Source organism: Bacillus rossius, chromosome 6 (genome assembly GCF_032445375.1).
Source record: "Bacillus rossius redtenbacheri isolate Brsri chromosome 6, Brsri_v3, whole genome shotgun sequence".
NCBI lineage: Eukaryota > Metazoa > Arthropoda > Insecta > Phasmatodea > Bacillidae > Bacillus > Bacillus rossius.
The window spans coordinates 3,717,373-3,744,211 of NC_086334.1; the positions used below are offsets into that span (position 1 = coordinate 3,717,373).

Sequence of the window (26,839 nt, forward strand, 5' to 3'; positions counted from 1 at the left end):
CTGTTACTGAAAAAACTATTTTATTTGATAAAATATTACATGTGTTCAGTTAAATGATATCTACCGATGGCAATTGAGCAAACCGTACCCTAACTTGGCCTGATATTGACGCCAAATGGATGAAGCGAGACGTGTGTCCCCTCGCCAGCCGCTGGTGAGAGCAGACGAGGGCGGAGGGGTGGGAGCGAGACGCTAGGACGAAGCCAGGCCCAGGTGCTCGCGGAACCACAGGGCAGCGTTGATGATGTTGTCCATCTCGACCGGAGTCTGCCCCAGCGGGTGGCAGTCGTCGTACAGCAGCACCCTGAGAACACGCGGCCGCTCCGACGCTACTCTCCACTCCTCACACACACTGCTCGACTGCTGCCGTACATTCACACCGTCGCTACAACCGACACCTGTCCTGACCGCATCGAACCAGCAGGTGCCGGCAAATCATTGCTGAGATGGACAATTGTAATACATTGCTGTCCCATTTATTGAGATGACGTTATTGGAAAGTTACGTTTGCTAGCTAGAAGTCTACAAGTCTCACTTTTCTTCAAACTGAAATTTCTTTTTTTGCATTAACAATACAAATTGCAATAAGAAATGCAATTCAATTTCTGAAGTCATTAAAAATTTAAAACCAAAAACATGAAGCATCAATAAAAGAAAAACTTAGATTGTAGCCTTGTTTTGTGAACTTTTAACAATATTCTTCTTACTCCCGAAGATACAAGAAATACAGAAGGTTATATACAACATATTCATTTCTTAGAAATTATACACCTGGTTTGGGTAGTTAAGTTATACGTAGTAGTTATAGAGTACAATAAAATTTTTGTTCTGAAATTTCGAGCAATGTGTTACTGATACATTTTTAAAATGCAATCCATTCAACAACAGTTACAAAATCACTAATAAAATAGGTAAAAAAAAAACATTACACACAATTTCTATTTCTAATATAAAATCTTGTCGTATTAAGAATTTTAAAATTTAAATTTTAACATTCTTAGTGGTCAATTTCATAAGATATTACAAAATAAAAGAAATCTTCTTAGTTCAATTAATGACACATCCAGAGTGGACTTGCAGTGACCCAAATGCTGTAACTAAAATAATTTGTAGATTTCAGGTTATCAATAAAAATATTCTGAAAAATTAAATGTTTGTATCATAGTAGTACTGTATATTAAAATTGTACATGTCCCCCCATTCATTAGCTGGAACTATCTACTTGTTGATACAAGCGACCCTAGCTTCGTCTGTAGTGAGTACTGGTTGATATTTCACGGATTCTCTGGGAAAGCATTAAAAGTCGATAAACGTTGAGAAGTCTATTTACCCCCCCCCCCCCCCCCCACACACTTTTCCCAGATGACTGATCAGACCTTGGGGTGCTTTCATTTTGCCCTCTCTTGTCGCATTCTGATGTTGAGCGAACTGAGAAATCCAAAAACAGAGCAGGTCCATATTTATCGACTTGTTGCAACGTGACAATAAAAGTACAATGACTTTTACCGCCATCGTATTCCAAACAAAAGATACATTATATATCATAGCATTTGTCCATCCCAGAGATGTCAAGACAGAAAGATAATATGTGTACACAGCACAGAATACAAGCCGAGGTTAGTTATTGATGTACAGGATTCTGGAGAAGGAACAAGTCAGTTAGACGGTATGCTACGAAGGAGTTACCAAGGACGCACAGTGACAACCATCGGCACGGTGACGGACGCACCTGGCAGGCACGTTGCGGGCGCGCAGGAGGTGGTAGTAGCCCAGCCCCTGGCTGCACGGAACGCGCAGGTCGTTCCTGCCCAGCAGCAGCAGCGTGGGCGCGACCACCTTGTGCACATGGGCCAGCGGCGACACGGCCCTCATCTTCTCGTACACCTCCGCGGGGACATCCGAGGCCGGGGAGTACTGGAAGCCTGCCTCCACCACGCACCTGCACGCACGCGCAGCTCACTTCCACTCCCGTGCCCCGCACCGCCTGCAGACCCACTAGAGCACCACGCCCCTCACGCAAGTGCACTACGCCCCATACGCAAGTGCACCACGCCCCTCACGCAAGTGCACCACGCCCCACACGCAAGTGCACTACGCCCCTCACGCAAGTGCACTACGCCCCTCACGCAAGTGCACTACGCCCCACACACAGGTGCACCACGCCCCACACAGGTGCGCCACGCCCCACACACAGGTGCACCACGCCCCACACACAGGAGCGCCACGCCCCACACAGGTGCGCCACGCCCCACACACAGGTGCACCACGCCCCACACAGGTGCGCCACGCCCCACACACAGGTGCACCACGCCCCACACACAGGAGCGCCACGCCCCACACAGGTGCGCCACGCCCCACACACAGGTGCACCACGCTCCACACACAGGTGCACCACGCCCCACACAGGTGCGCCACGCCCCACACACAGGTGCACCACGCCCCACACACAGGTGCACCACGCCCCACACAGGTGCGCCACGCCCCACACACAGGTGCACCACGCCCCACACACAGGTGCGCCACGCCCCACACACAGGTGCACCACGCCCCACACACAGGTGCACCACGCCCCACACACAGGTGCACCACGCCCCACACACAGGTGCGCCACGCCCCACACACAGGTGCGCCACGCCCCACACACAGGTGCACCACGCCCCACACACAGGTGCACCACGCCTCACACAGGTGCGCCACGCCCCACACACAGGTGCACCACGCCCCACACACAGGAGCGCCACGCCCCACACAGGTGCGCCACGCCCCACACACAGGTGCACCACGCCCCACACACAGGTGCACCACGCCCCACACAGGTGCGCCACGCCCCACACACAGGTGCACCACGCCCCACACACAGGAGCGCCACGCCCCACACACAGGTGCGCCACGCCCCACACACAGGTGCACCACGCCCCACACAGGTGCGCCACGCCCCACACACAGGTGCACCACGCCCCACACACAGGAGCGCCACGCTCCACACAGGTGCGCCACGCCCCACACACAGGTGCACCACGCCCCACACACAGGAGCGCCACGCCCCACACACAGGTGCGCCACGCCCCACACACAGGTGCGCCACGCCCCACACACAGGTGCACCACGCCCCACACACAGGTGCGCTTTACTGAAAGTAACTTTTGTCCATGCTTTCCCCAGAAAAGAGCCGGCTAATGGGTGGCTAGCCCAGTGCTTTATAAAAACAAAGAACTTTATTTTGTTTAATGGAATAATTTGTGTAGAATGACAGCTTTATGCCTCGTGTGAATTAGTCCATAAAGTGCACATATGTTAGTGGGACAGACCAACAATATAGCATAAATCTATATTTAAAAAAATTAATTAATCACCTATTTATATCAATGGTTTAGTGCACAATCATTGCATTTACCTTTTTCTTAGTATTGAGATGTCACTTTGCAAATGTTAGCAAACCCCTTAGTCTTGTGTGGTACACAAAATACAATAATTCCTGAAATTTTCCAGTTTTGTTTATTTTGACATTCTAATGTGGGAACACCAACTATACATGCCTCTGATACTTTATAAAACACCAAAAGCTGAAATACATCATAAGGTGGACTTAGCCATTGCTGATTAACTTGAGTACAATAAACTCACTGTTCAGTATGAATTCCAGTAACACAAGACTATTGATACTAGTTAGTTGTAAAGTGCCTAAGGCACCCATTGAAAAATAATAAATATAACAAACATTTTAATTTAATATACACAATATATATATTTGATTAATTTTAATATTGTGCAAATAAAAATTAACTTTTTAAGGAAAAAACAATATTTTGCATTAGAAATTGTTCTTAATGAAGAACATATTGAAAATATACATTGTGTGTGAATTGTCTCATTCAATAATCTTTAATGAATTAAAAAGACATACATAATCAAAATTTATTTCCAGTGATAAAATTTATTTTAGTTATTTTGCAAAGTTTATTAATCAAATTTGATAATTAAAAGGATGATAAAAAAGCTCACAAATTAAAAAACTTTTCTTTTAACTTGAAGCGCAATCTTTTGGTAAAAAAAATTCAAATGTGCTTCTTAACGCGCAAAAAAATATTTAGGAAAGTGTTTCTGTGTGTAAAGCGGCAAGCATGGCTAACTACAGAGTGCCGGCCGCAGACTCCTGGTGGGAGACTTCCCACCGCACGCTGACATTCTGCAGGCAGGCTCTTACTTACAGCATTACAGAGTCACTGATGACTATGATGTGCGTGTGTGTGTGTGTGTATATAATATATATTATATATGAATTATGCCAATGAGCGCTGGCTACATTTTTGTAAGCGGTACACCTCGGCGACGAAGACGAACAGATGAAGGTTATAACGTTTAAAAACGTCTTTAAAAGAAAATTTACACATCAGACAACTTCGTATTTTTGTTAATTAAATAAATAAATGGTAATGTCCGAATAAATATTAGATTTCTACTTTGAGACATCGCTTTATACAGAAAAAATACCCACACAAAGCGCTCGAAATCTAATAGCGGGACCAAAAACATAATGTGACGTTTATGCAGGAGGTTTTTTTTTATACAAATTTTGACGCACTAAAATATAGGTGTGACGATTATGTGCATGCGATACACACACGCACACGCACACGCCCACGTGCACGCGCCCGTGCACGCACACACACACACACACACATATATATAGACACACACACACATATATATATATAGAGAGAGAGAGAGAGACACACACACACTATCAAAAGACTGATATATCGATAACTATAAAACTTCAGAAGCGAACAAGGAAGCCACTCGACCCAGTGCTCACCAGTCAGGAATGTCGGATATGGAGAGCATGGCGGCCACGTCGATGACTGGGTTCCTCGCCACCACGGCCTTGTAGAACAGCTGCAACACACACGCACGTGCCTCGCACCGCGTCCGTGCTGGCCCCCCCGGGCCCGAAGCCGCGTCTCGGGACGTCCACAAACACTTGGGACGGCTGATTCCACGACATTCTCATGTATGTATCTTGCAATGACCTCTGCAGCGATTTTTTGTATACGTACATCATGAGAAGTGATAAGTCGAATCCCAATGTTTTCGACTCCGGTTCTCAAATTTGCATACACCTCGAATATACCCCTCGAATCTGAATCTAGATGTTAATGTCAAAAATAAAATAATGTGCAGTAAATTAAAAAAATATATTAACTATGGTGATGCTGATAAAACATTCTACCATTTAAATGGTTGTTTCATTAAGTTTTTTTTAATTTATTCATATAATTATACGTTAAAAGTTAGGACTGATTTAAGACGGTTCTCTGGAAATGTTAGCTTCACATCAGTTATCCTTTTTTGTTATATTAACAACAGATCAGCACGCGAATACAAACTACTGCCATTAAAGGTTAGCTTAACTTTGATGTCGACCAGGGCTATGCCCTGCCTAAAACCCGATGTGCAATACGACAATTTCATTTATTCTATTTTATTTGTTATTATACAGCTATAAGATATCAATGAATTTATCATTTTTTAATTAAAAATCTCATTAAAACTTCAGTAATAAACACTTTGATCGAAATACTGAAATGCTATAATGGAAATAATATAAAGAAATTTAATGAAATGTTATATTTCCTCAAACCACCTGATATGATAAATGTAAAATGGAGAGTTGTGTGAGTGTGTCCGGCTAAGAGGCTATAAGCAATGGACTTGCATAATGAACCCTTATTATTTCAGTAGGTACTCCCCTTATGTAGGTCTCATTAGCAAACAAAACCAATAAATACAATAATGAAATGCAAAATGTTTGTTTTAGTTCTGTTTTCTATATATTTTATTAATGTTGTTAACACATATGACATGCATACGTTTAAAACAATCTTTGCAGTTTATAACAGAAAAGTTTCACACTAAATATTTTAAGTAACTGCTTAAAATGAAAGTTAATATTTAAATAGTTTGACGGACTATGATAGTTTGCTGAATGACCCAAGTAATCAGCTGAACTATACAATAATAGTTCAATATGGTCTTAGAGTGACTATCTGATTAGAGTATGTATTTAACATAATTCCAGATTTATTTTACGTTGCTTAGCTCAGGGAGTATAAATGAAGATTCTTGGAATTCAGGTTCTCTGGACATTGTCCCTCGTTGATTCTGGACATCTGGAACGAAGATAGGTAAACATCTGAGCTATGAAGAATTCTTGAGAAACTAAACAACCGCCATCGCCCTAAACGGCTGTACACTACGACCGTGGCGACTACCCAAGTCTGATCGAAATACAATTCAGACGTCCAAGAACTTGAATTCTAGACGAAATCTAATTAAAATTGCGGTAATCACGCTTCTTCCTGTCTCCAATGCAGTATGCCTGTGTCATTAGCACCACTCCACGCAGGAGAGACGTCTTGCCACGTCCGAAGCTCAGACTATTGGTCCCATTACTGTTTTATAAAAGTCTCATATAACGTTGGGTCGAGGTCAACAAACGCCTTAAATTCACCCAAAAAAAGATTTAGACGTGATAAACTATATCAGTGCTTGTTTAAAGAGTTGTACCAAGTCATTTTGTTCAACGACTAAGTTTTCGATGTTTTTCGGTTTATCGTCGGCTTACTTTTGAAACCTTGTAACTCCATTTCAGTCAATTTTACAGGAGAACTTACGAGCTTTCGGAGCACGGTTTTGACTGACAAAAGATACGAGGTTTTTATAATTTGCGAATAGAAAAAAAAAGAGACCGAGTAGATTTGACTCACGAGGTTTCATCAGCACGTGCACTATGGAAAAAAAAATTTTAAAAAAAATACACCAAACACATCCTGAATGTAAAACTGGGAAAACCTGGACTTACACGAGGTATACGGAAGGTAAACCGACGTCATGTGGTTTTATTTCATTTCCATTTGTATCTTTTCAGATTGTTTTGGTAATTTCACATTGATATTTACAGTAGCCCTAAAGTAAGATTAAGGAGCGCCGACTGGACTTACGAGGTTTTAGAAGGTAAGCCGACGTCATGTGGTTTTATTTCATTTCCGTCTGTATCTTTCCAGATTGTTTTGGTAGTTTCGCAGTAAGATTGAAGGGCGCCGACCGTGATGACGCGGTGGGCGGGCGGGGCGTACCGGGTACTGGGCGCTCAGGTGGGCCACCAGGAAGCCCCCGTGTGAGCCGCCCATGAGCACGGCCCTGGCGGGGTCGAGCTGGGGCAGGCGGGCCAGCGCCTCCGTGGCCGCCAGGTGGACGTCGCTCACGTCCGCCCGCCCGATGCCCCCCAGCAGGGACTCCACGCCGTCCTGGCCCGCGCCCGTCGAGCCCCGGTAGTTCACGAACAGCATGCCGAACCCTGCGAGCAGACACCGCCCTCGCTCGCCGATGTTCGCAGCACCACCCACCAGGGGGTTTTATTTACCATTTACTTCGAGCTTAAGATGTGGCGGCCATTTGTTCATATTACCATCAATTGACTTTTTTTTTTACAATTTGTTTTGAGTTTAAGATGTGGCAGCCATTTGTTCATATTACCATCAACTCTGTCTTTTTTTTTTTTTTTTTTTTTTTTTACAATTTATTTTGAGCTTAAGATGTGGCAGCCATTTGTTCATATTAGCATCAAATGTCTTTTTTTTTTTACAATTTTTTTGAGTTTAAGATGTGGCAGCCATTTGTTTACATCAGTATCAATTTTTTTTTTTTTTACAATTTATTTTGTGCCCATCTTGTTTACAGAAAGGTCATGTGAAAACAGTTAACGGATGACAGGGATCTGAAGCAGGGATAGAGGGGAAGGAATCGCCAGTGGCCTACAGTAAGGTATAGAGACCTGTGCCAATAATACATACATAGTTTTTTTGATGCGAAGCAAATATCAAATTGAATGTTAATAAATATTCACGAAGTTAGATCGAATTGCAAATATTGTTCTCGGCGAAGCTGTATTACACTTATTTTATAAAATAAGGGATTGAAGTAATAGAAAAATAATCATTTAACGTTTGTAATGTTTGAACTGATTAAGTGATAAACCAATTGAGCGCTAAGTACACCACCATTCATTAAAAATTATAAAATTATAATGCATGATATTAATACTGAGCATTAATAAAAGCAAATGGAATTTATTCTTTTGTGATTTTTTTAGCAAGCAACTTTATTCAAGAAAAACAAATATAACAAAAAAATAAAAGAACTAAATATTTCATAAGCAAAATTAGGTTATCCATGTTTTAAACCTCTGCAACAAATGAGAAGCTTCACATCAGATGCAAAGCTTTGCATCACAACGAAAGCTTCATTCCCTGGTGAAGTCAAATTGAACATTGGAAAAAGTTTTGATTGATTCGCTTAGTTGAAGCTTCGCACAGGCCTTGTAAGGTACCATCCCAGCATCTGCCTGGAGTGGTAAAACCAGGGAAAACTAAGATCAAAATGAGTGGACCAGGATTCGAACCCGAGACCTCTGGAATGCAAGTCAAGTCTTACCACTTCGCCCTTCACTAACATCAGCTGTACTCAATTGTACAATCATTGAAATTTTATGGGCTAGATACTAAAGATAATATTTGATGAAAACGTTATATTATTAGGTACCAATTTACTTACTACAAGGAAGAATTACTTTGGTAACCAAAAATGACAAGAATAGTAGATACAGATTTAAAAGAAGAAAACATTAATGAACACCACATTGGTATGTGAATTAAAATGTAACGAGAAATGAAACGGAACAGGTCCCTGTGGCTCTCTACTGCAGAGCGGAGGAGAGACTAACCCAGGGCTCCGAGGAAGGCCGCCTCCATCTTGTAGTTGCTGGAGAAGGAAGAGTGCGGGCCACCGTGGGGCCAGACGATCAGCGGCACCTGTTTCTCCGAGCCGCCCGGCCCAAAGTATATGGCGTTAAAGCTCTCTGCAACACAACCGTCACACTGCGCTTTCACTCACCATTCACACCACCACGTTACACAACCAACGGGCTCCCTCATAACTCCCGCTGCTAGAATCCACAATGCATGACCATGTCGAACACCCAATAACAATGCTTTCATCAGCCACCTAGCACCATGTTACGAAATTAAATAATTTCTAGCAACATGCACAAAATGTATCCTCAAATAAAGATACCTAGATGATACTACCCCAAAGATTACATCCGCAATTATAACAAAGTGTTTTACATGAGAGTTCTTATTCTCAGACAGTTAACCACTGTAATTTCTTTTTCATTTCATTTATCTTACTGTTGCTTTTTTTACTTCACAGTATTTTTTTTTCTTTAGGTGTGTATGATAAACTGTGGTAACATTTCCCTATCATGTATCCAAGTTCATACCTTGATCATGATGACATGATCTCAAGGTAAATGACGGTATGTGGAAAGATCTGGACGTAACAAAACTTGTTACGTAACAATAAATCATAATTTTAAGTTGAATACAAAAAAAATTCCACAAGACTTGACATTATTTGTTTGTATTGCGACAGTCGAATCTTTGGTCAGGATCTTTCGATGTAAAAAATTAAAACAGCAAGCACCATGTGCCAAAGGATCGTTATATACATGATCATGCCATCAGGATCAAGGGATGCACTTGGATACGTGATACGAAGCTATTAGTAACTAAATTGCTAATGTTACAAGATTAATACCTTCCTTTCACAAAATTACATACTAAATATTTGAATATAAGTGTCCAAATGAAGAAATTAGTGCTTAAATGATTCCATTGATTCATGTGATTTATTTATGGGGAAAAAACAGGAAACTTGGCCCACATATCTTCTGGATAGTTACTGTCGGTAGATTGGTACGAGGGAGAGGGCGGCACCATGGGGGAGAAACTCTAATTACCGAGACTGAGACCTAGTTTTCTGAAGTAGTTATGGGCCCGTCCGCTGGATAGTAGTTTTCATAATATATTGCTGACATAACTACATTAATTTATTGGAGAAGTAATGTATAAGCTATTATCAGGCAAAAAAAAACCAGTGAAAATTCACTATATTTAGGTAGCCACTAATTTTGTGGTGTGTAATACAATGAGTTTTTGCACCCCCTACTCCTTTATTTATTACATGACGGTTTATTACAAAACAGCATTAAGTATTTTCGCATCGATTAAATTAGTTTTGCGCCGCCAAGGAGATAACTTAATATAACCAAAAAAACTTTGTATGAGAACCTCTATTCCGATTTGTTATTTGCTGGAAGTTATGGGCCCGCCCAACAGATAGCGACACATGGTTTCAGTTCCCACTGTAGGAGTCGCACTTGTTTATTCCCCTCCTTGTTCTGTGGGCGGCACTCACTGCAGGGGTCGGCGGAGTCCTGCTCCAGCTCCAGGTAGCGACACTCCAGGCGCTCCAGGCCGGGCGGGGGCGCGGGGCAGGTCAGGGGCGACCACCGCACCTCCGCCTCCCGGCCGGCGGGGGGCAGCCGCCCCACCACCAGCTCGGGGGGGGACTTGAAGCTGCTGCGTGCGCACACCACCGTGTCTCCCTGCACGTCCAGTAGTGTGAGGTCCGTCTCCGGCAGCCCCAGGCTCGCCACCTCGCCGCTGTCTGCGCCACAACGCTCTCTCAGGGCCGCTGGCTCCCGCTCCCCTTGTGCAGGCAGTTTCAAACACTACACGGTTTAAATTAAGCTAACTGCAATCCATTTCAGCACGAAAAGAAAAGTCTTCAGACTACGCCAGACGCCTACTTTCAAAACATTTAACTTTGCTATCTCTGTGTACACAGATTGAGTTCCACAGTGGACTCTCTATACAAGAGTATTTAGAGAAGGAAATAAATTAAATTTAGAAGAAAGGAAAAAATTTGGTATTGAGAGGAAGGAAATTAAGCTGCGGTGAGGTGAAGAAAAGGGTTTAGGGGAGAATTTAAAAGATTAAGAGGAAATCCTGAAGTTTTGTGTATTTAGAAGGAAATAAAACAGAGGGTAGAGAGAAGATAAAAAAAAATGTAGTGGGGGGAGATGAGGGCAGAAGGATTTTAGACACATTTATGAATGTTTTGGGTGATCTAGGCCTTAACTGGAGGTCTGGGATTCTGAACATTTTATACTCCGAGACAAGGTTACTCTCCCAGCGAACGAGGCCTCGCCCAAGTGTCTGGGGCAACGAAAGTTTTTATTTCTCGGCGATCGAGGCCACGACACACCGGGAAAATCTTAGCGCTCGGACCTTTTGTCTTCCCCTCAGCACAGTCATTTTCGGTTATTAGGAGGAGTCGTGGCCCAGGAGGTAGTGACATATTTTAAAATTTTGTATGTCTTAGACACATTCACTGGACGAGACCTCCACAAGCGGCTCTGCAACGCTGAAGTAGGGACCTCGTGACCCTCCAGCTTGACGACCCGCAATCCCACCATTTAGTCAATTGTTCTGCAACGTCCGGCAAGACAGAATCAAGGAAAATTTTAGTATTTTAATGAGGCTAAAACATCTGCATTTCATTGGCTACAATTCCTAGATACTGAGCTCTGCTGAAGGGATGAAAAAAATTTCATTTATGTACTAATTTTTTTAAAATGTAAAAAACTAAAATTTATATATTACAAACAAAAATTTTTAAAATAAAATATAACAATATAATTTTTGGGTTATGAGTTTCAAAACTTAAGGATAAACATTTAACGCAATTATAATTAATTTTATATTTAGTTTTTTCATATAACATTAAAGCCGTCGTCAAATATTGAACATGTGAAAAAACAAATTTAAAAATTTTTAAATAGGTAACAAAATTTAAATTTTGAAAAGTAACATTTTTTAAATAAAATTTGTTATAATCATTACATTGGTAAGTATTATTTGATTAAAAATAAATATACACACAATTATTTTCCAAAATTAAGAACATGTTATTTTGCTGCAAGCAATCTGAAAATCAGATTGTGATTAGATGGATTCCCAAGAAAGTACTATGTAGTTGTAACTAAACATGTATTACTACCGTCCAATACTGCTCTGAACACTGTGAACTCTAAATAACTATATTCTAGAACATGTCCAGGTTTTATTTTACTGTATTTATACATGCAGAGTTTTAATAAAAAAAAATTTAAATATTGGTATGATTTTTTTAATAAATTACATTTTGGTAATTTCGGTCACATTGTGATTTTTTCAGACTTTTGGTTTTTTGTTACAGAACTTTTTGATCGCATCGGTACCTGTAACCATACATGGCAGAGAAATGAAGGTAAAGGTGCGAGGTACATGGACGGAAGGGGGGGTGGGGGGGGGGGAAGGTGCGAGAGCGAGAGTACCGACCCGTGTCCACGACGTACAGGACGACGGAATGCTTCTGGGGCGAGCTGAGCAGCACGCGGCGGGAGTCGGCGGCCCAGCACCGCCGCTGCAGCTGCTGGTTGTAGATCCCGTGCCAGACGTCGCCACCGGCCAGCGGCACGGGCTGCCGTGCCACAGGCACCACCTCCTCCCCCTTCACCTGCGACACACGCTTCTACCAACCATCACCGACCACAAGCCACACTCCTCCTCCTAATACCATTTATTATACAGTTTAACCTCACCTTTTTAATGTGATCAAGAGCTAAAAGTTACATAGTTTAGACGTACACGATAACTCAGATGAAAAATTAAGTTGGAATTGTTAAAACTTAAAATAAAACCTAACTAAAGCATACAAACTATTTGTAACATTCAAGATTTGAAAAAAAAAAAAAAAAAATTTAATGACCATATATTTAGTTAGTATCAAGAAAAAATGTTTAATGACCATATATCCAGTATCAAAATAATCTTTAAATTCAAAAAATTCAAAAAAATTAATTTTTAGAACCGTTGGCACACACCAGTCAAGAGAAAAGATAAACATAGGTAAGTATTGAGAATGTCTTTCTTAAAAACCAAGAGAGGAAACAATGGTGAATCGCTGACATACTGGTTTGAATCTCAGTTTCCGTTTTTTTCCACGGATTACCAGAATCGCCCATGACAAATGCTTGATTTGTGATGCGTGTCAAATCGCGTGGTCCCACTCTGCATCCGTGTGGTTGGTAGTCTGCCAGTCCGAGGGTGATCATCAGCCCCACGCAAGTTGTCGCCGTCGCTCGCCGCGGCTGAGGGCGTACCTGGAGGGAGGAGTCCCAGGCAGCGCGCATCAGGCTGTGTGCCCCGTGGTGCGGCCCGCCGGCCCTCCTCTGCAGCCACACCAGGGTCAGGCCGTCCGGGCTGAACCTAGGGGAGCGCACCGCCCACCCGTCCGCGGTCAGCGGCGCTGCCAACACAACCACAAACCACAACTGCAGCCCTAGCATCAACACCACAGCGTGTTCAATGGTCCACAACTCCTGGTGGCTCAGAACGGCAACCAGAATATGTACCTTCTTACAGCAAACCTTTTCTCCGACTCATTCAAAAAAAAAACTATCACCCTGACACATACTCAATCATTTACTACCCAGTATATTACTTTTAAAATATGGTTTATGTTTATTCCAGAATTTTTAATAAATCACTTTAAAAATGTATTACTTCACGGAAAAGAGGTATTACTTAGTAATCATCCATGAAACAAAACGGGTGAGATCCTTTTACTTTGTACAGAGGTTTAACTTGATACTGTAACAAAGGGGGTGAAACAAGTTGATCGACAAAGAGCGAGAGGGCGGGCAACGCCACACACAGCAGACGCCGGTACGTACTGAAGACGCCGTCGAGGGCCAGGTGGAACAGCAGCGAGGGTCGGTTGGTGCAGTAGATGAGCCCCAGGCGGCGGGGCCGGGAGTCCCAGGCCACGCCCACCACCGCGCCGCCCCCGGGCGCCCAGAGCACCTGGCCGGGGCACAGGTGCGGGGGCAGGCCCCCCAGCAGGGCGAGCGGGGCGGCGGGCGCCGAGGTGTCGCACACCACCACCACGGGGCGGTGCTTGCCGACCAGCTGCTCGCCCCAGTCCTGGCGGTACACGTGCTCCTCCCCCTGCGCGCACGGCCCCCTTACCCGTGACTCTCCCTTACCACCAGTCGGGCGAGCATGGTTCTCTTTTTCGCCCGTCATAGGGATGACGCGTCATCGGTATGACGCTTCGCTACTAAAAGCGAGCATGGATCTATTTTCGCCTTCTGGAAGACGCCTTAGCTACGACATACCCGTCATAGGTAAGGCGGGATTGTTTGCCCGTCGTAAGGCCGTCATAGCCGTCATAACCCCGTCATACAGCCGACTACATGTGTAACTTTCATTTAATACTGGGAAATAATTCTTTCAAATGAGTTAAATAATATGTTTTCGTGAAATTTAAGGTTTTGCCATAATTATATTTACTCAGAAATTACGTATGTGAGTTATACGATGTATCTAAAAAAAGGGTTATGTTTTTCTCTGTCTGAACAAACTTCGAAACAACTTGTTTCCGATAATAATCACGCCGCATAAATAAATACTTAGTTTCTATGTTTCGTGTGAATAAGACACATTGATTCTTTTTTCTCGTTATTTTTAACTGCACAATACTCAGTTAACCAAAATATATCATACCTACTAAGAAAACTGCCAATCTGCCTACTTTTGTCATATCACTTAATAAAAAAATAAAGGTCAGGACGAAATAACGTAATATTTCAACTAGATAGAAGATAACATCACATTGGTTAATTATTCTGTATAAAAGTTAAGTGTAAAACACCTATACGCGTGTGGCTTATTAAGAGGCAGTGTCAGTAAATGTTTATTTCCAATATTCTGCTCTAGAAGTTCTCTCTTTTAACAGTGAGATTTAGTGGCTTTTTCAACCGAAGGAACTGTAGCCGCAGCGCGTGATAAAGCTACTATACCCTTATCACAGGATTAGTGGGAAGGTTGACAGCTCGAGTTTACTCGACGAAAAATGTATCTGGTTCCTCGACAATCTGAGAGGATGACAATCTGACCGGCGGCTCACTAGGAAATTGCAGATGCAGGGATTCAGAATCAAGAAACCTCACTTTAACAAATGTAGTATGAGTCGTATCTAAAACTAAAACTAAAAATTTTAATACTTTAAACGTATCGGAATACAATTAATCTTCAAACATGTGGTAATTATTCTTTATCTGGATGTAATAGTCCGTGAAAAATAATGTTAGTTGACATTAAAAAGTATACAAAATTCATCATGTAACGTTTTAAAAGGATAATAACATAAATGCATATGCTTAGATATTGCATATGCATCACACACAATCTAAATACAATCTCACTTAAGTCAGACTACCTAATTTTTTACAATGCACCATCATACAGTTTAACAGAGGTAGGTGAACCTCTTATCGACGTTGTTTCAAAGAATTTAAATTTACAAATATTACTATTTATCTTAATACGATATGTAGCCTACCTTTATGAATACGAACATACAAAAAAAATATTGAATTTATCACATTACACAAGACTAAAACACTAACAAAACTTAATTTTATACATTGCTGTAGCATATTAGAAGACGAAATAACTCACAAGACTAACATTAAGAGGGCTGCATTACAAATTTACTTTACAGAGAAGAAAATATCCTTTCAGGATATTTCATTACCTCATTGATTACATAATACTGCCGTTGATGTGATCGTAGATATAAAGTATTTAAAAAATATATTCCATTATGTTTATGTAAATATTTTGAAAACGTTATTGCTTAAAGATGCTCATTATTTAAATAATAACGAATCTTTTACTTTTATGTACTGAACAAACAAAATACTTATAAGTTAATAAGAATAAGCTTAGTTGAGTAACATCTTCAATTTGTATTGAATTCAATGTACATATCGAAAATCATGTACAATGAATGCAACAGATTGAATTCAATAAATATTTGATCTTGTGAAACGGCCATAATATTGATGTAGATTAGGGACCGGAAAAATTCGCGGTTTCGACGGCCTTCAGGATAGACTGCACATTCCCCTGTACACTCGGGCAAATAACGGCAGTTCATTTGCTGCTGACTTGTTAGTCGTCTCAGCTTGTTTGTCTGTGATTCGATCCTTCTTTGGTTGGTGTTTTATAATTGGTTGAGATTCGTCCAGATGAACAGTAAGCCAATAGCAAAATCATCTAAAAGGTATATGTATTTGACTTCTAGCCTATCGCCGAATGAATCCGCGAATTTTTCCGGTCTCTATTAATTATAGATGCTCACATGCATCGTGAGAGTCCGTATAAAGCCTATTACAATTCTATAAGTATACATTAAAATGCTTTTAAAATATACATGTGTAATATAATTAAAACTTGTTTAAGTAAGATCATCACAAAAAAAATGAAAATCCTTCAACAGTAAGTGATGTTTTATAAGATTTTAACAAAACACATCTTACAATAAGAGAATACTAATCATACCACATAATTCAACACAAAATATACATTCCAGTAGGCGCTACGTAAAAACAACTTCTATTTTTATGCTGATTACTCTGCATTGTTTTATATATATATCATTATTTCTAACTTTTAATATTCTCTACACATTAACTGAAATTACTTATTTACAGAGTCTTAGCTAATGTTGGTCTGTACCACATACAGTTCGTACGATATCTCTACGCAAAACACATACAGTTCATTATTAGTAATATCAATTATATTTCATGAACATAATGAAATTAGTATAGGCCCTAGGTTGTTCACTGTTAATTGAGTACTTCTGAAGTATTTTCATTGTGAGTTAACATACATACCAAATGCCATTCTTCCAGTAAAGTTACAAAGAAGACAACAAGATAATATAAATATGTATGTAGTACCATATTTTAAACTCCTATTAAATGAATAATAACTCAATCTCTATTCTGGACTATTAAGTAATAATTTTTATTACTGTTATTTATAACTTAAATAAAATGACAACTAACAAATTAGTAAAAAATAGAATTACGTGCGATATAGTGTGACATTTGTACTTGGACGGCAAACGAATATAATAAAATGTCTATGACAATGTTAACTTTACTCATTATTATGGAAAGAAACAAAATGGGCAGATAAGCATATTCTACGCTGACATTTAAAAATGCTCAATTCAAAATGAACATTCCCTAGCAAGAAAATTTATTTTATATCACCACAAAAAATCAAACTGCGGCGTCATTTTCCCGATGACAAACAAAAAAGTTGTATGGTCGCGAATAATACATTCGTATAGCGTCACATCAGCGGAATATTCCCTTGGCATAAATGTGTGAAGTCTGTGGCACTTATGGAGAAGTAAACCTTCGCTCGAACACAAAAACAAATGAACGAACAGCTTTTTTTTTTTTTTTGATAAGATGTGCAATCGGAGACCCCTGGGGTGGTTGAAGAGTGTCAGGTCGGTCGCCAGACCAGATAGTAAAAGCTCAGGGGCTGAGGATAGAAAAGGCATATCTCCAAATTATTAAGTATAAATGTTGTCATGTAATTGTTAAAGACTTGATTACACCCAGGTTTATAAACCCATCATGATCATGAAGACACTGATCGGAAGGTAATGTGCAATACATTTCAATGGCGTTTTCAGTTTTTGCTAAATAATTATAAATATAAGCAAAATTTCAATGTATCTGGACAAATCAAAATATTGATAATATTATTTTCATCACAGAAATAATATATGATATGATAACTAAATTTGAAAAAAGCGGTTATGTTAAATGTATTGTATACTTTCAGTAGGCAAAATTTCCGGCCCCTACCTCTTATAGACTTTGAGAAAAACTGCCTTTTAAAATAACATTGATATAGATAGGAGCGCAAATTTGTGACACGGCCTCTTAAACTTCTAAAAACAACTCATTTCCCCTTCAGCTTCCATACGTGTAATAAAAAAAAATCACTTGTAAAAATAAAATACATGCATTGATAAGGTTGAAAATACACAAGAATGCCGCTGATAAATACACAGTAGTCTGATGGTTATTTTAAACCTTCGTTTTATCGCATTTTAAACACAAAGCATTTCCTCCAAACATTTAGTGACTTTTAGGTTAGGCCTACTCCCCACCCTCGTTGGTGGCTAGGTTTGCTCCTGCTGTATCGCATATTGAAACGTATTTTATTCACCTAAGATTCGCTCGAATACTTTCAGTATGATAAAATGGTAACAATGTAGGAATAATAGTGTTTCACGTAGAGTTGAGAGGTTTCGTGTTTATAGTTCATACGAAAATTGTAATTTGTGAGAGGAGCGGCTTATGTGAAAAGAAAGTAATTAATTCCGTTAAAGGGTATTTTTAGTTCCTATACTCTTCTGGTAGTTATAAAATGCAGACACAATATTGTCAACTACAGTTTACGTAATAAATTATATTCAGGCATTTAATTAACAACACCGACTTCGTGTTATATTGTTTCAAGCTTGCAAGATGCTAAATAAATATTATCAGCGTATTCACCCAATACATATGCTACGGTACAAAATAGTGTGAATAAAACTTGTAGTGCACTAGAAAATATGCTATAAACAAGTCTAAGTATGATGTAATTAAATATAACAGTAGTATTTTTTGAACAGTGGGACGTATAGCACACCGAGTTGTTTCGGTACCTTCAAATCGGCAAATGAACTTTAACGGTGACGAAAATTACCAAATAATGATTAAATCAGGTCTAGTATTGTAATGTTTCACGTCGAATCACAAAAGTGTTTTGAAATTCTTTTTTCATCGTATGATTTAAAGTAATAATAACTGACCATTGAAAACAAAATTAATAATAACGGGCAACACATTTCACAAGATCGCCAAATAATATTTTCATATTAAAAACTACAAACTTTCACAGTTTCTAATGCACTCCTTAACCTTCTTATATACTATTTAATAATTATAACCGACTTTGCTATGTAAAATGATTTTATTATATTTTGAGACTGAGACGTGACGGGTGTTTTACTGAGCAAAAAATAGTCTGTAAAACTTATATTTACGGAACGCCAACAGGCGTACAATGAAAATGATATAAATATTGAATATAGTTGTGGAAAATATATAATTCGATAGTCACATCATGCCTAAGTTTTACGAATGTCCACAATCTTGTTTTCGTGTAGGTAGTTTTCTATTGGCTGTAAATTGCTAGCAGATACACCAACTGCCAAATAAAACACATCCTTTCTGTAAATTCACTGCCAACCTCTGCATATAATCGATTGCCAAGCCGTCGTAGGTAAGGCGCCTTAGCGATGACGGGAGAGATATGACGATGGGATCCGTGCTCGCATTTTCCCGCGGCCGTCATAACTCCGCCGTCATACCGGCGACGCGTCGTCGCTATGACGGTGGCGAGGAAAAGAACCATGCTCGAGGGGCAGCTACGTCCTCACCGTCACACAGGTTTACAGTGATGTGTGTTACTAAAACTTATTTCAATTTCAACATATATTAAATGTGGCATAAAAAAAAAATTACCCAACTTATCAAAAACACATATGCAGTGTCTTTTTTTTCCGTTCCTGATGAAGCCAAACCATTTGGTCAAACGCTCATATAGTTTTTATAGTGTTTATAATGTACACTATGTTTTTTTTTTCTTCACACCCTGTCTCTTTTAATGTAACATAGGTTATATTTTAGCATCTCACTGATTCTTATTTCTCCTTTCTTTTGAAACTAGTATCATAAAATTCTCTGATATAAAGATATTTTTAAAAAATAAAAATTTTCAAGATTGCTTGCAGGAACATATCTATCCCTGATAGCTGTAAATACTGGACTCAACCCATTACTAGCTATAAATGAAATCTTTGAAATTTAAAAAAATAACTTAATTTAAAAAAACCTAACCCGAAAATTTTGGATAACGAATTGTGGACCTGTACTGCCCAATGAACTTGTTAATATTCATATATAGATTGCTTCTTTACAGTCACACGAATTTTTTGTGTCAAAATGTATCATTACATCAGTGTCAATTTTATCCCCAGAAAGATGTATGTATATGAATTAACTATCAAATATTATCTTTACAGGAAATTGCATCGTCATTTTTTAAAAGTCTGTTAACTTTATAATATTTGCTAACTGAAAATGTCTCATTATTCTCATTTTAAACTTTTACCATGCAATAAATCTACAGTTTCGAGTCTATGTTTGCTATTGACAGTAAATAATTAATCTTAATTAAGATTACAAGAGCTAAATCAGACTGAGCATTAATATAAAGACAATTAACACAGCAGCGAGGAAAAAAAAAAATCAAAGACGAAACCGTAAATTTCTAAAAAAATCAGACATTGCACGCTTGTAAGAACAAAAGGAAACCCAGCAGCTAGGAGCCGTGACGGGTGACGCCACACACTTTTCTGGTCTTTGAGTCGGACTCTGTCTTGGAGTCGGACTCCGTCTTCTCCTGCGGCTTCACTTTGTAGAAGGGCTCGGACTTTGGCACCTTCTCCTCCGCCACGTACACCAACTTCTGCTCGCAGGGCGACCACTCCAGCGAGCCAAACTCCCCTGCACAGCATTACCAGCAGGTCACATTACGTCTGGGAACAATATTTTACGGTGAATTGTGATAAAACTTATATAACCCCGAAAATCTTGTGAATACACCGTATAACTCCAAAATTCAAGTTAATGCACCACACAGCATCGAAATGCAATTAAAATCATGAAACCAATCAGCATTTTCAATCAAACCTTAAGTCTAATGACAAATACCTAATCTTTTAAATATTATATTCAATGAACGTAATTTATTTAGCGTGAAATTTATATACCACAGTTTTTTTTTTGACTCTCGTTTCCCACACAGGCAACGTCACGACATTGTAATGAGAGTCTCCCTGGATCCGTATGCCCTTGATTGTACGGCGGCGTCTTAGACTATGCATCACCTGTAAGTGTGCACAGCTGCTGACATCAATAGTAAACGTCAATCTCTTTTCTGATAAACTGACTCACAGTTGGAGATCCTGATCTAACTACTGTCTCTTCATGGGTACTATTTCAAGGTTAGAGCATAATAGGACTCAATAGTAAGTTTACACTGAGAATATTGTATGACAAGGACTCACTATAATACACTTTTATTAATGATTTTTTTTTTCCAAAGTTGGGCTAAACTTTACTAATGCAAACCTGCATGGACTGTAATTTTGACACTTTGTACTAATCACATATTTACTTAACAAGATATTGCAAGTTTATTTGAAAAATGATTTAATCACTAATCTGTAAAAATTAATTGATTAAGCATTTACACTCAAAACGTATAATTTCACAACTTTGTGTTAATAAGACGTATCAGCATATTTCAAATTATTTCCCTGGCTACAGTTTTGGCGAAACGAAAATAATGAATATCAGCATGTTCACATGCGCACAGGGAGTGGGCATTCAGCTGGCAAGATAACGACCTGAGTGATAACACAATGAGTGCCAGGCAACAATAAACGCTGAAGCGAGGTGAGATAAGAGCCCTCCCACTCCCCCCCCCCCCCCCAAGTCTTTCTGCTGTGTCACCACTCGGAGCCCCTGGAGCAATGCTCTCTATCAGTCACCAAGCCTACTGAGAGCTTGAGTATGCAGTTGCTGTGGACACTTGCCAGATAAGCACCCCAAATAATTGATAAACTATGCACTATGTACAACCAATAATCAGGTGTATCAGTCCAACATTAAGTGTTCTCTATATAAACTCAAAACGTTACATCACAGCAAAGTCAAACTCTTTTGTGTGACAGTGGCAGGAAATTGAGATCTGATAACAAGCCAGACACACGAAACTCTTGCATGCTCCCCCGTTTCAGCAAAGCCGTACCTGACAGCAAATATTTGAATAACTGGTTCAACCGTTATATACCTATACTACTCTGCACAAGTGAAGTAACAGTATAAATGTATGTTTTCTGCAAACATTATTATCTTAATGAGCTACTAACAGCAGAAGGAATGACATGGAGCATGTAGATCGACACCTGACGTAACTCAGTCAAATAACCGAACAATGGCGACCTGTGTTTCGGCACCAAGACTCAGACTTTGAACTGTTCAAGTTAACAAACGTCTGTCTGGCAACCTTCGCACGCACAGTAGTGCGGAACTCAGCGCGTCCTGGCCCGGCAAGCAAGCACGCCAACACCACCTGCAGTCCACGAGATACACAAGTAACATATAAACATTAAAACACCATAGCCTGATGAGCACACATAGAGCGGTTCTCCCAACCTTCACCATTTAACAGAAATGTTCTCGATGATTTACACTACAGTTAACGGTATTCGGCAAAACAAGACAGCCTCAGATGGTTAAGAAAAGTAGATACAACCAGCAGTTAAGCACAGGCTAAAGGAATGTTTCTGCAAAAAAAAAAAAAAAGACATTTGTTAACATCTAACACAAAAATTAAAAATATCTATTACAAAACCTTATTACTCCTGGCTTAGTACGCCTTCTCAGTGCTGCATTGGTTACTAGGATTTTTTTTTTAGTTGTCGAGAGGCACTATCCTGTCATGTTGCCACTTGCCCAGGATCAACGCAGACTGATTCCGGCCCTCAGTGGGGTCAAACAGCCTTCGGCGCCACACGCCTCACTTCTCGAGTACAGGAACACGTCTCGGACGTGGGAAGGATGTGATATGAGCAAGAGTAGGAAAGGCAAGACAGACCAACGGCTGCTGTTCTGCTCTCATTCTTCCTCACTTTTCTTGTTTTCCTTGTGCCATCTAACATTTCCCTCCCTCCCCCCTTCCCACCCCCCTCTCCACCCATCAGGACATCTAGCAAGATAACAGCTATACCATATTTACCCTAAAGTAATGTGACTGAACATAATGCGACCCCAAACATTTTGATTATGAGTTTATGATAAAGACTTCATGGATTGGAAATCGCAATTCATATACATACATAGCACTTGAAAATTATTTAAATTAATAAATTTATTCCATTTTTACTAGACCCTATCTGGTGCCACTTACATCACGGTCTCTTTTAAGAACACCAAAATACAGTTAGAAAAAAAAATTGTGTTTTATGACAGTAGATCAAAAGTGGGTTAGGGGGGGGTCTGTTCATAAAGCAAAGAATGTGGTGACATACAGTATTCGTTTGGTCAAACTTTGATGATACTGTTTTGCAATTGTAAATCAGCAACAACCAAGGTTTTGTAGATTTCCCTGTGTTTTCCATGTTTTTTTTAAGATATCTTTAGAAATCCCCGAGTTTTCCGTGATATTCCCGATTTTCCCTGTCTGCGGGAAGCCTGTGCTCAACCAACTTCACTCAACCATCCAGGGAGAAGTGTCAGTTTGAGTCCCTCGCGGAGTCTAAGTGAAGTTATGTTTGCCCGTTGGTTGCGAGCTACGTCGCAAGTCCTGCAGGCTGGCACCGGGCAACGTAGCCACCGGGCCTCGCTGCGAGTGATGCGACAGGTGTGCGACCGATGTTCCCACAGATACGTAACTGGTTGTCAGTTATCACCATTACTGAACGTCCCTGCTGACCGAGCAAACAAACTTCATAAACCAAATTAATAATAAACCTCAAGATAAGAAGGAAACATTACTTTACATGTAAACAAACAAATATTCACAAAGTGGGTTTGATCATTAGCTTTAAAAAAAAAAGTTTATTTTCATCTTCTTAGACAGTTATGTTATGGTTTTCTCATTGTTCATAATAACAATCATACTATACAGAGTTAAGTGACAAAAAGTTACAGTCAAAATTAATACTGATTATGACAACATGCTGGATTAATAACATTTAACCATTTATTCTCCTGCAAATAATTTTTTTTTTACAGAGAATATTATCCCAAGGACAAATTTTGCCAACAATATCCATTATTAATAATTTAAAACTTAATTTATACGTTCCGGCAATTTTATTTCTTACAAGATTTCTAAACTAAAATATTTCATAAATCTTCCCTATTTATAGCAATAAATTACTAGCCATTATCAAAATTTGCAATTTTTACTATTAGCTTTTACTAACTATTTTACTTATTTTACGGACATAATTCCTTATTTTTTTAGGAATCATTGATTTTGAAAATTTCGGCCTACTACAGACTAAGTCTTATTCACATATTTTTTTTAATTTTTTTATTTTTTCTATTCCCTACTTGAACGACCGTGCCATGATCCAGTATTCAGAATGCTGACTGGTGGGGAGCCCGGCCACTCTGGAGCGACGCACGGCACACGGGACCCTCACCATCAGCGTACACGTCGCCGTGCACGTCCAGCGCAGTCAGGTCCAGGGACAGCCACAGCACGGCCTGCTTCCACACCTCCAGCAGCTGGCGCTTGGCCGTGCCCGCGGCGGCCGGCAGCTCTCGCACCACGGCGCGCAGCCGGCCCGAGGGCGACACGGCCGAGATAAGCCTGCACACGCGTCGTCGCCGTCACCCCCAGCAGCACGCCCGGTCAGTGGTGGGGGGGTGGGGGGTGGGTGTTAGCTACGCTCGCTGGTGCTTCTGGCGCGGTGTCTCCTCTGGACTGGCGCGCGGTCTTCTCGTCGTGCACGGGGCAACTACGAGACTTGAGTGGTAACCATAACATTTTTGAAGTGAAACTTCTTTGGACACAACTAGTGTAAAATTTCAAGGCCGAATTTTAATGCAACATTTTTGTGGAACATTTGTGTGAAACGCTTCCGATGCAAAACGGATAGCGTACAGATATGAAAAGAACATTATGCTATACACATTGCTGGGCTCGTTTTCGTTCTCCTCTTTGCGCGATGATTTGTCCCCGCCAAAAAAAAAAAAAATAGGAACACGAGAGATAGAGGATCAAAAGAATAAGACAAAGAGAGTGTGCATGCACTTGTTTCAGAAAATAGATACAGGTATCCTTAAAGTCAGCTATCGTTCCTTGAATTTTAAATTTGCTACCAACGTGCTAAAGTTCATCCTTGTTCAACCAGCAACGTAGAGCGTGCTGTTGCGGCAGCCCCTGCATTTCCCGGATAGACAGCGCTCGCTACCTGTCATGAATTTCAATCAGAGATTTGGCATGTTCCGAATGGCTGGATTGTTTGAAGAAATAGTAACATGCAGTTTTTCTTTATGGTCTGAGTATTAACAGTGAGTTATATTTATTCAAAATTAATCATTATTGATTTATCAATAACTATTGAAATCCTGAGCAGTTATTATGAAGTGAGTAATAATTTTGTTAATTCAGTTTATTTAGAAAATAGTCTTCATTCTCTCTCCCTTTGCCGTTTTATCCCTTACGATGTACTTAGGAGTCGAGGTTTGAATTGCCAAATATGTTTCACTTCTATCACATTAATACGGACAGTGTTTTTTTTTTAAATGTTATTTTTCGTTTTCAGTACAGTACTTACTGTAGTTTTATTTCATAGTCCTATTCAGAAATTAGAGTTTCTTTCTTTTTTTAAATTATTAAACAGTAATGTACGGTGGTTATTTTGTATGTACTGTGCAATCAATAAATTTTGGATTGTATTCAGAAAAATGTTTTATGTTAATTCTATAATAGGTAAAAAAACTTAGGTCTTGTATAAAGTAATATTAAAACTAAAAATTGTATTTATGAAGGAAAAAATATCAATTGTTATAGTTATATAAGATTTTATTGTGAATTTTAAGGCAAATTCAGTTTTATACTTACTTTCGGTGATCCGAACAGGGTCCAGTCCTATCTGATCCGGATTAGTGGACACTACTGTACTCTTTAATAATAATTTACACCTGCAATTGGGCATCTGCCCGGTGGCAAGGAGTTCCCACCCCCCAACTACCCTCACGCCTCCCCCCTCTGGAGCCTCCTTCGTAAGTCCTTCCCTCCTCCCAGATCCAGTGTCCTCCGCTCACGCTCGTTCCACTATCGCCCCGTCCTCACAAGGACTGCTGAATTGATTTGTTCCATAGCAAAAGACTCTGTCATTAATTGATTCTCCAATATAAAGAGCATTTCAAGGCAGTAGCCATGGAAATCGGGACATACTCGGACGCCACGTCGACCGGGAACAGCTCCGCCACCTTGCTCAGGGAGCCGTCCAGGACGTGCGTCAGCTGGAACTTGGTCATCTTCTCCGTCTCGAGGTTCCTCTGGGACCACCTGGAGGTCACCTGACAGCCATCGCCACCCTCGGTCGACAGCACCTGCGCGGAGGTCACGGCGGCGTACCTCACCGCAGCCCGGTACGCCTCCACAACGCTGTCAACCTGCCGAAAAGCCCGGCCGCGACTCCAAACATTTTCCTCATCGCTGGCACCACGTGACACTCCGAAAGGAGATGTTCGTACTTTTCGAAATTAAAGTTTTTCCCAGAAAACATAATTTTGTCTACAGTTAGACTTTCCCAAATTCCACTATTTTGCAGTGGTACCTTACACCTATAATGCCCTCTCTGTATCCTGTGTCCCAGCTTTCCCCACACTCCCACTCACTTATGTTAACTTATTTGTATAGATAAAAGGCTTAAAATTATTAACTAGTAGGTTAAACTTATATCAAAACCAAGCTTTTGGACCCCTCTTTCTATCACAAGATATACGTGATAAGTGATTTAGGTTCCTGAATTGGCTACCAAAATCCAAGGTAGTATTTAAAGCTTACTTCGCCTTCGTATAAGAAAGTAAATTGGTAACAATTCAAAAACTCCGCATTGAAACAAATTAAAAGTTCTCTGGTATTGATATTACTGACTTTATTGCTTATTTACCTGGCCTGCCATTATACACCGCCCGAAACTAACTGAAACGCATCGACGGCTACACAACTCCGCAACTCACGCGTCTCGAGTACCTACTGTACTTTCTACAACAAACGAATAAACACTTCTGTATTTCAATTTACATTGCCGTATGCAAAAAATTCTAATTAATTTTCGAGCTGTGTCGACTTTTACTTTTAACAAGTTA

The 26,839-nt window shown here is 40.2% G+C and overlaps 1 protein-coding gene across 1 annotated transcript; it reads right to left on the reverse strand.

Annotated features, from left to right (window-relative positions):
• Positions 1-3: 3 nt before the first annotated feature.
• On the reverse strand, positions 4-26,798 carry LOC134532519 (acylamino-acid-releasing enzyme-like). The gene is made up of 13 exons (XM_063368982.1): positions 26,641-26,798; positions 25,920-26,140; positions 24,157-24,326; positions 20,289-20,443; positions 13,682-13,955; positions 13,109-13,254; positions 12,285-12,462; positions 10,318-10,569; positions 8,783-8,917; positions 7,137-7,357; positions 4,817-4,896; positions 1,730-1,939; positions 4-304 (listed from the first exon to the last, which is right to left on the reverse strand). Exons 1-13 carry the CDS (start codon positions 26,650-26,652, stop codon positions 193-195), a joined length of 2,166 nt encoding a protein of 721 aa, XP_063225052.1. The 5' UTR covers positions 26,653-26,798; the 3' UTR covers positions 4-192.
• Positions 26,799-26,839: the final 41 nt, after the last annotated feature.